At 41.0% G+C, this 12,602-nt stretch overlaps 1 protein-coding gene across 2 annotated transcripts in view; it reads right to left on the bottom strand.

Moving 5' to 3' along the window:
* BAIAP3 (BAI1 associated protein 3) overlaps window positions 1–12,602 on the bottom strand; it is a 292,957-nt gene that overhangs the window by 76,876 nt on the left and 203,479 nt on the right. For both annotated transcript variants that reach the window (XM_077274813.1, XM_077274812.1), the window contains exons 6-7: window positions 10,477–10,536; window positions 7,020–7,086 (exon numbers count right to left, since the gene is read on the bottom strand). In XM_077274813.1, the coding sequence (XP_077130928.1) occupies window positions 7,020–7,086; window positions 10,477–10,536 (127 nt within the window). The remainder of the gene's footprint in view (window positions 1–7,019; window positions 7,087–10,476; window positions 10,537–12,602) is intronic.

The following is a 12,602-nucleotide window of genomic DNA, read 5'->3' as shown; positions in this document are numbered from 1 at the left end:
CTTTTCTGCAGGAAGAAAAAAATCCAATGACAAAGTATGTAAAAATTTAAAAGCACAAAAAATGCCAACAGAACGTATTTTTTTAAAAAGCCCAAAAAAGTGTGAGCAGAAAGCCTAAGAATAGAAACCAAAGACGGCAGAAAATCCTCCCATTTCAGCAATGAGCATCCAGTCTATTTCTATCTTATAGATTCACTGCAGGAATTCTTGCTGTCTCTTCCATCGTCTCCAGAATCTCTCACATCTCATTCACACAGGGGTTGTGTCTTTTTCGGTAAGCATTTCGCTTTCCTTCACATGATACCGTCTTTAGAAAGTTGCCAGAAGATCGGTATATCTCCTAATAGGGACCTTGCACCCAATGCACTGTATGGTGGCTTATGGAGTGGCTACAGATCTATCACTCCATTCACATGGGGAACTCATGACCCTTGTACTTGTGATTAGTGGGGGTCCCAGAAATCAGCAAGTTATTCCCCTATCCAACATACTTTATAATCATGGAACAATCCCTTCAAGAATCCTTTAAAAGGGGTCATAACATAGGATATAATATATCGTGTTGGGTATATGGCACACCTATTTTTTCAATGATGTCGGAGCAGGGGTCACTCTGTACATAGATCAGGGGCATAGAACTATCTGTTATACAGATTAAAGTGAAGAAATCCGCTTTGTTGTTCTTTGATCACCATTTGAAGTTTTCTGCTAATTAGATTTTGGTGTACAGGGGCTGGACTGTGCACTGGGTCTTCTGGTCCATGTCTGTGATTCCCCGCGCCTGTGTTTGGTCTTTGAATGACTGGTCCTTTGTTGTATTTCTTGAATTGGTGCCATCAGTGCCGTGATCCACAAGTGCACAAATAGTCTACAATAAAATAATGCCATTTTTGCTGTGGGCCTCGCGTTCGCAGATTGAGTTCCTGGCTGGTCTACAATAAAACGGTGCTGTCATTGCCATATGCGGCACATGCGCAGTCATCTCTACAAGACATCATTGAACTGGGAACTCAATCTGTGCCCACAGCAATGATGGTAATAATTTATTGTAGACCAACTGTAAACGCAATTTGCGCACACGTAGACCACGACAATGACGCCACCATTTTATTGTAGACCAGCCTGGAACTCAATCTGCGCACACATAGACCACGACAATGATGCCACCATTTTATTGTAGACCAGCCTGGAACTCAATCTGCACACACATAGACCACGACAATGATGCCACCATTTTATTGTAGACCAGCCTGGAACTCAATCTGTGCATGCGCAGACCATGGCAATGATGGCGCCGAGACGATATTTAAAACTAAGGAATTGGGTCACTGAAAAAGCAGTAATCTGTCATTCAAAGACCAAAGCTAGCAAAGGGGCCGGGGAATCACAGAAAGTTAGAAGACCCAGTGCACAGTCCATCCCCTGTACACCAAAATCCAATTAGCAGAAAACTTTAAATGATGAATAAAGAAGAACAACAAAGTGGATTTCTTCACCAAAGGTATCAATTTAATCAGTATAACAGCGCCATTACGTCCGTGTCTTTACAAAATCCTGTTGACAGATTAACACTAACAGTTAGACTGGTCTCATATCTGTACTATGGCCACATTTATCAATCGGATTACAGTTCCCTGCAATCAAACTATTGAAGTTTGGGTCAGTAGAATAGAGGAGGTCTCAGTTTTGTCGCCAAAATATGGTAGAAAAAATGCAGCTGTATTATGGCCATGTAAACCTGGTTTATGGAGATTACATGGAGCCGGCAACCCTACGGCCTCTGCTGATTACATTCTTCGCCTTATGTACGTCATTGACCTTCTTGCACTTCTAGTCTTTTGAAGAACATAGTAAAGACGGGTTCCTAACATCACGAAAGTCACGAACATGAAACGCTTTAAGACGCTGACTTCTATCTCCTACGGATTAGATGTTTTCTTGGCATCTCCTAAGGGTAAAATTATCAAAATGTGTCAGCTGCTTGTAGCGCTGGATGGGGGGAGCAGATTTATAATTAAGAAAGGGAGGGAAAAAAAAAAAAGGCTTCAACAAAGACGTTGGATCTGCACCAGTTTCTTTTTTCATTCACTGCCACGTTCGTTCGGAGAGTGGGATGTCTTGATAAAGAGACCCCGAGGACTTGCTCTGATTTTAGCTTTCTTCTCCGTATATTCGTTTGACAAGATGGTGCACACGTGCCACAAACGACCAATGATCCACATATCTGGATCACAGGAGCCGAGCATCACCAGCCTGATTGCTTTCAACTGTTATTCTTGACCTGTAGTCAAGAGTGACACTTCCTTCTATATAGATGAATGGATCCTGACATGTGCCTGCAGCTGCTATCCGGAATCCTAGCAGAAGGCCATCCCATTCCTATTTCCCTCAAAGGACCAGAAAGATGCACATCTGCTGTACAAAAGCTGCTCCATCTTAGGGGTTGATTTCTGACACCCAAAATAGAACTAAGAATAATGAAAAAATACATATATTACTTCCAGCGCTGGTAATGTGAAGATAGTTACATAGGTTGAAAAAAGGCAAGTACTATGTAAAAATAACTAAAAAACATAGTAAAAATGCACAAAACACAAATAGCTAAAGCAACTATACCATATAATGAAAAAGGGCTGGGAGCAAAGGCAGAATTATAAAAAGATAACAGACTGGTTAGGTCTATAAAGAAACACAGCAATATAACCTGTGGGATTCTTTATATACCCTACTTAATGTTGAAACTGTAACACCAAGAAGGAAAAAAAGTCGTGGCATTATGGAAATCTCAGGATGGATAGACAGGTTACTGATATGCAATTGATAAAAAAATGGAAATAAGATTTTGAAAGCATCTTGATGTATTCAGTATAGAGTATGAGCGCCACGCACAGAAATCTTCACATTTAATAAGGTTGTTAAAGAGAATCTTTCAACAGGTTTTTGCTACCTCATCTGAGAGCAGCATAATGTAGGAAAAGAGATCCTGAATCCAGCGATGTATCACTTCGATTACTGGGTATGGGCGTTCTGACACAATCAGAGCTTTTAGCTTTAGAATGCAGCAAAGCTGAGAAAGCTAACCCCGCCCACACCACAGATAACCCCGCCCACACCACAGATAACCCTGCCCATACCAGGCTCTGCATGTACGTTGTCTATTGACAGTGAGCTGCTTATCACAGGAGGAGGAGGTGGCGTAGTCGGATTAATGTAGTCCAGGAAATGACAATCACAAAGCGATAAAACTATAAGGAAACAACACCACACAGGGTAATAAATTACACATCACTCAACTCTGTCTCAACCCACTTTCTCCTGCTGTCTTGAGATTATAAAGCAACAACCAGCTGACAGATTGACTTTATTTGTTGTTTGAGGAATGTTCTGCCATGCTCAGTGCATTTGGACAAATTATCAAGATCCGCTAGGGCCCACCATGGAATCCTTTGACTCCCCGGTGGGCCAGTCCAAGCGTCCTCACAGTAGTCCCCATAGCGTGTTGCAAATGTCTCTATAGTTTTAGACTTTTTGTGCCCATAGCGTAGCCTTATAGTAAAGCACATCACACTTACCTGGTCTTGTTTCCTAAGCAAATTATTCCTTTACGTCCAGCAGCCAGGGGGTTGCATGAGAACAGGCTACTGGCAGCCATTTCCCCTCCAGTGTCTCCCTCTCGTCAGATATCAGCAGAGCTGTGTTACTAATTTGGTTATGTTAGGGCAGCGTTGGGTAAGGAAGTACAGTATATTGCCAATAATAGTGGCCTCCTGCAGTCCTAAATGTGCCACCCAGGGGCCCACCCCATTTGGTGGATAATGCCACCATGGCTCAAACCATCATTATCCTCATTAGAATCAGCATGGGAAAACTACTTTCTATTGGAAACCATGACAACAAAAATAAATGTTTCACGGAATTTAATTACCGTACAACGAACGCGGGCGCACTTGGAAATGTTTACAAATATAACAACATGGATAGACAGCGCACCGATTGTGTCCTCACCCAATTAAGGCAACACATATTGCGCACAGGTTCTCGCACACAGTGTGCCATGTGTCAGGATTTTTTTTGGGGGGGAAAGATCCATTATCCTCCTGTGATTTAGAAGAAGCCAATATTTTCTGTTATATTCCCTGCTGTGGTCTGCATGTATAAGCAAAATGATGATATAAAATCAAGAGGAAAGATTATTTTTTTAGCTACATGGTGTGCACAGCTCGTATTAAACTAGGAGATCACATCATCTTGTGAACCTTCTAGTCAACTTTTAGTATCTTGATCAGATCATTTATGACATTGGCAAAGATCCCATACTTGCGAAAACCGGTTGTAGATAAAAAGCTACATAGAACACAAGCGAATTGCATTGTATTTATACATTACTGTTATAGTAGGCGTGTAGTGATTACCACATATGTTTTTTGGGTCAATTCTTAGGTCAATATACATACACAACATAGTAACACGAATACGTAGACACAAAGCAGAATATTTGAACCAGAACTGGTCATTTCAAGAGAAAAAGCCAAGTATTTGTAGACCACATTGATAACATCCTCAAGATCATTGGGACTTCTTTTCAAGCTTAGGTAATTAACAATTTTTAGCTTATCAAGTTTTTTTGCTGGTCAACGAGTAACAACTGATTATTATTAGATCACTTCAGGTTGAATATGAACCATAGACAAGTGTTACGGGAAGAATCAATGATAAGTCAATGTTGACGAAAGTTGACCAAGCCTTTGGGATGATGGCAACTGTTAACAAGGCTTAGGCTTAGTTTTTCACTTCCAATATGTGGACATATACGGTACATACACTGTATGTCAACATACAAGTGGGTATATATAGACTTGGATGAGATTATTTCAATTCAAGTCAGGCATGTAAAGAAAGAAGAACAATGTACAAATCTGTTGACCACATTGACAACACTCACAGTAACTATTGGCCATGCCTAGTCAATTAATGATATTTAGCTTCACAGTTCTCTGCTAGTCACTGATTTGTAAACATCCAATGTATAAATTGTAGAGATGATCAAAACGTTCACTAGACCCTGATACAGTGGCCATATCAGTGTTTCTAGGCTGCAGCACGTGAGCCTGGTGAACCATCTTCTACTTATGTAATCCCTGGAACCACTCGATTTTTAGGTGACCTGTGTTTTACACTGCAAGGTTGACGTTGAGCCTGGCCTACAATTTAGAAGAGCTTCCAGAAATTGCAACAGGTAGAAGGCAGTTTAAAGAACTCCGGTATGGTGGCCATTGACTACCGACATGGTCACTGGATCAGGGTTATGGGTATCTTTTTTTTATTATAGCTATATCTAGAGAAAAGGAGGTAACCTCATGTCAAATACGCACCATAGTTGGGTTTCAAGAGAAAAGTCATGCTGATCAATGTTGACCCAAACGGACAATGCCATTAGGATGGTGTCCATTGTGATAACAAACATAGCAGATACACATAAACATTGAGTATTCGGACCTGAGTCTGGTATTACAAGAAAACAAAACCCATGTAGAGATCTGCTGCCCACGTTTATTATTTCCCGAAAGTTATGGCAACTAAAGTCTAGGCAATTTAATGTCTCGAAATTCATTTTTCTTAATGGTCAATGAATGAAAATGAATGTTTTGTAGAACTCCAAAAATCAAACATAGTAATGATAAGGGAAGAGTAGTTAACATCCGGTGAAATATTGACCATAGTCAGATGTCAGGAGAATGAAGCTATAAAAGTCAATGTTGACCTAAGTTAATAATGCCTTTGGGATGATGGCTACTGTTGACCAAGCTTAGGTTTGGTGTCTCAGCTTTTTGCCTCAGTGCTTCCAATGTGTAAGTATCAATATACATATAAACTATACAAACATAGCAGCAAGTATACATAGATATAGAGAGCAATATTTAGATCATAGACCTGAATATTTGGAACACATTAACACAGCTACAATGTGCCAATCATTGCCAAAAAATGGATTTTACCTTTTTTGGTCAAAGAACACAAAGCAGTGTAATACTTTATGGGTTTCCCAAGACATTGATGGCTTATCCTTAGGAACTCATAGTTAGATCTTCACTAATTTTTGAGCAAAGTTACAGTGTTGCTCTGGAAAGAACTCTATGTATTCTCTTTATTGAGCCCGGATTTTTGCAACTTGGTCCCGTTTAAGTGTATAGGACTGAATTGCAATGCCAAGCACAGCCACCACAAAATGTATAGAATTGCGCTAGGTAATAAAAAATGAAGAGAATGTGTCACTCGTGAATGGAGTAACTCCATTAATCTGTCATGGAAAGTCATGGAAAACCCATAAATTGAGAAGAAGCCACAAGTTCAATACAGACAAAGAGAAACAAAGCAACTCTGGTCAATGTCGACCCAAACTGACAACACCTTTGGGATGAAGCCATTCTGGCCAATGTTGACCCAAACTTCTGGTCAATGTCGACCTAAACTGACAACACCTTTGGGATGAAGCCATTCTGGTCAATGTCGACCCAAACTTCTGGTCAATGTCGACCTAAACTGACAACACCTTTGGGATGAAGCCATTCTGGTCAATGTCGACCCAAACTGACAACACCTTTGGAAGCTGTTGACCAAGAAGAAAAGGTTAGACTATAGCTAGATATATATAGAGAAAGCCATCATGTTGGGTGTATGCCCACCAGACTCACAATATCTTTGGGATGGTGGCAGCTGTAGACCAGGCTTAGGCAACCTGTGGCTCTCCAGCTGTTGTTGAACTATATATTCCAGCAAGCCTAGTTCAACAACAGCTGGAAAGCAACAGAGGTTACCTCATTTGTACGTCAACATCTGGGAGATCCAGAGAAAGGAAAGAAGCGCAACATAATGGAAATTCGCAGCTTCCAACGATAATCTTCAACTTGACTTCAGAGCTAAATAAGTAAGTTGATGTTGGGATGAAATAGAAAAATATAACGCTAAAAAATAAGAGAGAAATTTAGACTTTTCATCATTTTAATGATGGAAATACTAACCATTGGCATCTTTTGCAAGAAGATTTCTGGCCTGAACCACTGTGACTTTCAAAGCGTAGATAGGTGCCTGGAAGAAAGGAACATCAAATGAAGAAATATAAAGGGAAGATCAACTTTTGAAGATGAATGAAATGTACATCATATGGCTGCATTTGCCAAGTCTGTCGGCGGTCTATTAGAAAAATATTTTAAAGAATTCAATTTACTATGTATTTGGATTTAAAATAAGGACATGTTAAGAGGTCGTCTAACGTAGCCTCAACACTTCATGTGTGGTCAAAGTGCTTCTTCCTGAAGTGCGCAATTGCTTCGTCTCATGGGAGTAAAACCTAAGTGAGGAGTATTCAACTTTTAAGAGGTTTTAGACAATTCTTATTTAGTAGAACTTACTACTGTTAAGCTGATCACAGTGATTGCCTGAAAAGGGACTCAAGATAAAGTGTTTCATTGCCCTACAGCACCACCGCAGGAGAAATAGAGCATTACACCATTCCTTTTGAAAATCAGTTGTCCATTTAATGCACAGAAGGGCTGGGTCCTCCAGTGTGAAAATCGCTCTCTTTGTAGATCGTCACTGTGGATTATGAATAAGCTATAACTGTAGAAAAAAAATACATGGACTGCACACCCAAAATCATACATTAATCTATTGCAGCTATGCAAAAAATTACAAATGTGGACATGAGGTTCTTAGTTTAACATTCTGATCAGACTGTATGAAGCCCACTACCATGTCATCATGAACCTCTCAGTGGGTCCCTGACCTAAAAGGTGCCAACCACCACTGAAGCTAGACCGGATCAGTAGGGGGAGCATCCTGGTGCACCGCGGCACCCAAGCTGCAAGGCAAAGCCCCCATGGCTTCAGGCCATACCGACCTACAGGCACAGCATCACAGAGGCACCATCTAGCTTATGAATAAGGTTCCTGAATTTTGGGTCCCCAGGGCCCGGATGGAATTGAAATCGTTCACCTAATATAGCTACGTCCCTGCTTACAGAGGTGGGAAGAAAGGTAGATAAAAAGACTTTGATCTCATACATAACGCTTTAAGTAATGTACAACTATAAGCAAAGAATCTATATTCTTCCTGCAAGGAAGGCTAGCATGACTAGATATGAAGAGCCGTATTCATGAATGTCATTACTGTTATATTTACGGCAAGTATATATTTACCATGAACTACTTGACTTGCGTAAGTGTTCACAATCTGCAGTTTGTTTACTGTATTTTTGTAGATCTGACGTCTCCAAAGGATGCATTTGTATGGACTAAAAACACTCATCGCCCACTGAAATGCCTTAATTGCTCCATGTACTTTGCTTTGGAGACCTCAGAACCTGAACATTGTGCTCCTCTGTTCTTGAGGTCATCATTATATCGTCGGTACATTGTAGGATAGCACACAGCCCATTGTACAGATGTGTAACATTCATATTTCTCTTGATCGCGTTTTTTCTATTCTCTACAGAAAGAAGGGAAACCTCTTTGAGATGACCTAAAATTGCAATTGCAATGAACACTGGTCTTTTGAGCTGTCTATACACATGAAATAAAAGTCCAATGAAATGGCCAACTTGGACTGTTTTGATAAACCATCATTTCGATATTATACGAACGTTCATAAGAGATGGCAGCAGACTACGGCCTGACAATAGTGTGATCACATTGGATTTTTCAGTTGTTTTTGGCTAATATTACAAGTGCACGATATGATTGGCCAAATGGTAATTTAACATTTTTTTCAGCTTCCTACTTTGCCCTTTTAAACTGGCACATTGATGGCCTGATCATTTCTAAGAATGATCCTCTGGACAATTCCAGCTGATCAGCTTTAGAGGAGTGGTACTATCAAAGAAGAGGACAAGGGTGCATAGTATATGATGGGACTGAAATCTGGGCCGCATAAAGAGGTGGTATTTTGGAGAGGTTCACTGTATTCCTAGTTCAGTCTACAATACAAGATCTCGTACCCGTGGCCATATTATGGGGTAAGGCTCTGTAGCTGGAATGGTTTGAAGTTTGTGATCTTCTATTTCTCCTATAGAAGCACAGAATACATAAGGCTACGTAAAGCCAAACTGTAGACACTAGAATTGAGTAAAATGATTTGCAGGATCTTCATACTCCGTACTGTGAAATTCCAACAAACTGTTGGCAACCCTGGCACCTGTTCTGATTAAGTAGGCCCTACGGCACAACAATGTTTTGACGCTGACATAGTCATGATATGGAGAGCGCCTACTAATCAGAAAAAGCGCTCTGGATGCCAGCAGGTAGTGGACAGCTTACAGTGATCTGGCACAGAGTACAAACGTGGCCGCTAGACCAAAGTCCTGGGAATCGTTTTGGTCAACTATAGCAAATACTCTTTTTACCACCCACCATGCAATACATACATGCGTCCTGCCGCTTAATCCTAAGTCTACCGCACTGAATATTTGAAGATACCCAAGTGTTGAGCTAATTTCAGCCATCATCAATGCCAAGGACTTGTAATGGAGTGGAAGGACACATGCGCAACCCGTTACTTCATAAGATTTCTCCTGACTGCGGTCTTGAGGCTCAACACTAAATTACCAATTATCACGTTTTCAATGGATAAGTGGTCATTTATTTATTATTTATTTAACGGCCTTCAGCTCAATTTCGAGCCAAGGCGACTTGATGGATGAAGGATCCGTTGGAAGATCGATCTTATGGAAGCCTAGATAGATCCACCAGGGTCTTCTATGATTGTATCAGGCCATCAGGTTGCTGGTCTTCCTTTTCATCTTGTTCATTCTATTCTTATTCTTATGATGTCCTTCTCCAGTGATGGCTCTCTTTCTATGATGTGTCCAAAGTAGGCAAGTCGTAGCTTGGTGATCCTTTCTTCGAGTGACATGTCTAACTTGATTTGTTCCAAAATTGATTTATTTGTTCTTCTTGACATCCATGGTATTGATAACATCATTCTCCAACGCCACATTTCGAAAGGCTTTGATTCTTCTTCTGTCTTGTTTCTTCATCGCCCGGGGTGAACATTTATGAAGATGGAGATACCCTTTTAACCAAGCTGCAGTTAAGATAAGGGTAGCTGCATTGTAATAACACAATTTGGCAACCTGGGCTACCTTGCCTGGTCTTCGTACAGCTAGTTCTGTTAAGAAGTCCGGACTGATTGACTGGATGTTATTAAGTATTATCAGTAATATCCCCTAATTTAAAGGGTCCTCTTAAGCACTGGTGGACACAGAGATTAGACGGCTCCTGTGCATGAACATTATTTGGGCCCTTTACAGCCCAATAGTAAATCATGATGCCCAATTCCACCTGGTTAGAAGGTGGATTTGGCCTCCTTATTTATTGGGCAGGTTTTACCAATGGTATTTCCACCCCTGCTCTCATGGTGATAGGTTTACACCCTTTTCATATCCAGCAGATAACATGGACGCACATTTTGTTATCACTTTACCTTTGACTCTTTGACACGCATCAGGATGGACTCGTGGTCAATCTCGCTCATTCCAAAAACCTGTGAAAATAAATATATATATATATTTGTACTGAGGAAGAGAGAGATAGCAAGGCATTATTATGGTAGGAGTACGAAGCTGGGGGATATATGTTTGGTGTCTAATTATCCGCTGTAGCCGAGTGCAACCTGCCATGTTTTCCCTGCAATTTGGCCAGCTCTCTGAAGGCAGCAGCTCAGCAAATGCAGGATGACATTTCCAAAGCCAATTGCCTTTGTCTCGGTTGCATCATGACATGGAGTTTGTGCAATGACTGTCCACAGGCTTTCTGCTTAAAGGGACGGATGCTTAAAGCAAATGTCACTGGTTGTCACATGAAAACCTTTGCATGGTGCATCTTCTAGAGGCAGAATGTGCTGCCATCATTGCTATGGCCGAGCTTAAAATCTTAGCTCTTCAATGTGAACATCCAATATGTAGGGTCTAGGAACTAGAAGGCAATTGGATTAGGGAGGGATGCATAATAGGAAGCGATGCCTGGGGAAAATTACATTTATCACTTTAAATGTGTTCAGAAGGTTGTCAGTTTTTTGGCAAACTGTTTTCTAGAATGGTTCACCATAAATCCTTTGATCATAGGGTGTCCTGCTACTCAGATGTCTTGTGATCAGATGTAATCTACAGAAGAAGTTGTTTAATTTCCCTGTAGTCCCACCACTGGAAAAACCAAGTATTACACAGTTCATATGGAAATCATGTGTTGTCTGCAATTCACGGACATGTTGAGACCTCGAGAACTTGGCTTTTATCACTAGGTCCAAGGATTCCTGCCGTAGGGTATAGGGTGTCATAGAACATAGGCCTCCATACACATTAGAATAAGTGAGATGGAACCTGCTGATTGTGACAGGACCAGCCGACCACCTAATGTACATGAAGGCCCCCTGATTTTATCCCAACAGATTAGGTCAACGTCCTATCCTTATCTTCTCCTGTTAGATCAGCCACCGCTTGAGTCTGGTAGCAATTTACATCCCATAGTGAACTCGGATGTAAAACAAATGTAATTTTTTTCTTTTAGGGGTCTCCCCTATTTTTAACAACCAGCTAAGGCAAAGAAGACAGCTGGGGGCTGATATTAATAGACTGGGAAGGGCCACAGATATTGGCCCCTTCCCAGCCCAATTAGACCAGCCCTTAGCCTCCCCAGAAATGGGGAATCCATTAGATACACCAATTCTGGCTTTTAGCCTAAGATCTTTTTCCAATTGCCCTGGTGTGTTTGCAATTGGGGTAATAGGATTGTGGGGTTGATATCAGCAGCTGGCGCTGACATCAAGCCCACAGGTTAGTAATGGAGAAGCACCAGCCACACAAAGTCACGCAACCTAAGAATAGGGCAACCTAAGTATCCTACTTATACCTTCAAGTAAGGATATACTTTTAGTTAGGAGGTTCATGTCCATTACAGGGAATCTGTCACCAGGCTTTTGCTGCCTCATCTGAGAAAGGCATGATGCAGGGACAGAGACCCTGATTCCAGTAATGTGTCAGTTACTGAGCTGCTTGTTGTACTTTTGATAAAATCAGTTTTATCCGCTGCACATTTAGCAGTTCTCTGAGTGCTGAGCTGTGTATAACCCCTCCCACACCACTGATTGGCATCTGTGTTCACTGTGCATAGGCAGAAAGCTGCTAATCAGTATTGGAGGCGGAGTTATACAGAGCTCATTAATATGGAGTACTACATGACAGTAGGTTTAGTAGTCCTCTAGAGATAATCTCCTGCTGATAAAACAATGATTTTACCAAAACTACAGCAAGCAGCCCAGTAAGTGACACATCGCTGGAATCAGGGTCTCTCCGCTTCTACATTATATTGCTCTCGCATTAGGTAACACAAACAGGTGACAGATTCCCTGTAAAGGAGAGATTTTAGACTGAAGATTAGTTTTCGGAGTGGTTGACATCATATGTGCTCATGGTAATACTGAGTGAGCTGACCATGGTGCTGATGTTAATGGCAATGATGGAAAACACATGTCTATTAGCAATGATTGTTTTTTGAAGACAGGTCAGGAGACACATTTATAGGAATGATAATTATATACGGTATATTGAAGCA

Source organism: Ranitomeya variabilis, chromosome 7 (assembly GCF_051348905.1).
Source record: "Ranitomeya variabilis isolate aRanVar5 chromosome 7, aRanVar5.hap1, whole genome shotgun sequence".
In the NCBI taxonomy this organism is placed as follows: domain Eukaryota; kingdom Metazoa; phylum Chordata; class Amphibia; order Anura; family Dendrobatidae; genus Ranitomeya; species Ranitomeya variabilis.
Note: the sequence above shows the minus strand (reverse complement) of the source record. Positions and strands in the feature narration are given on the sequence as shown.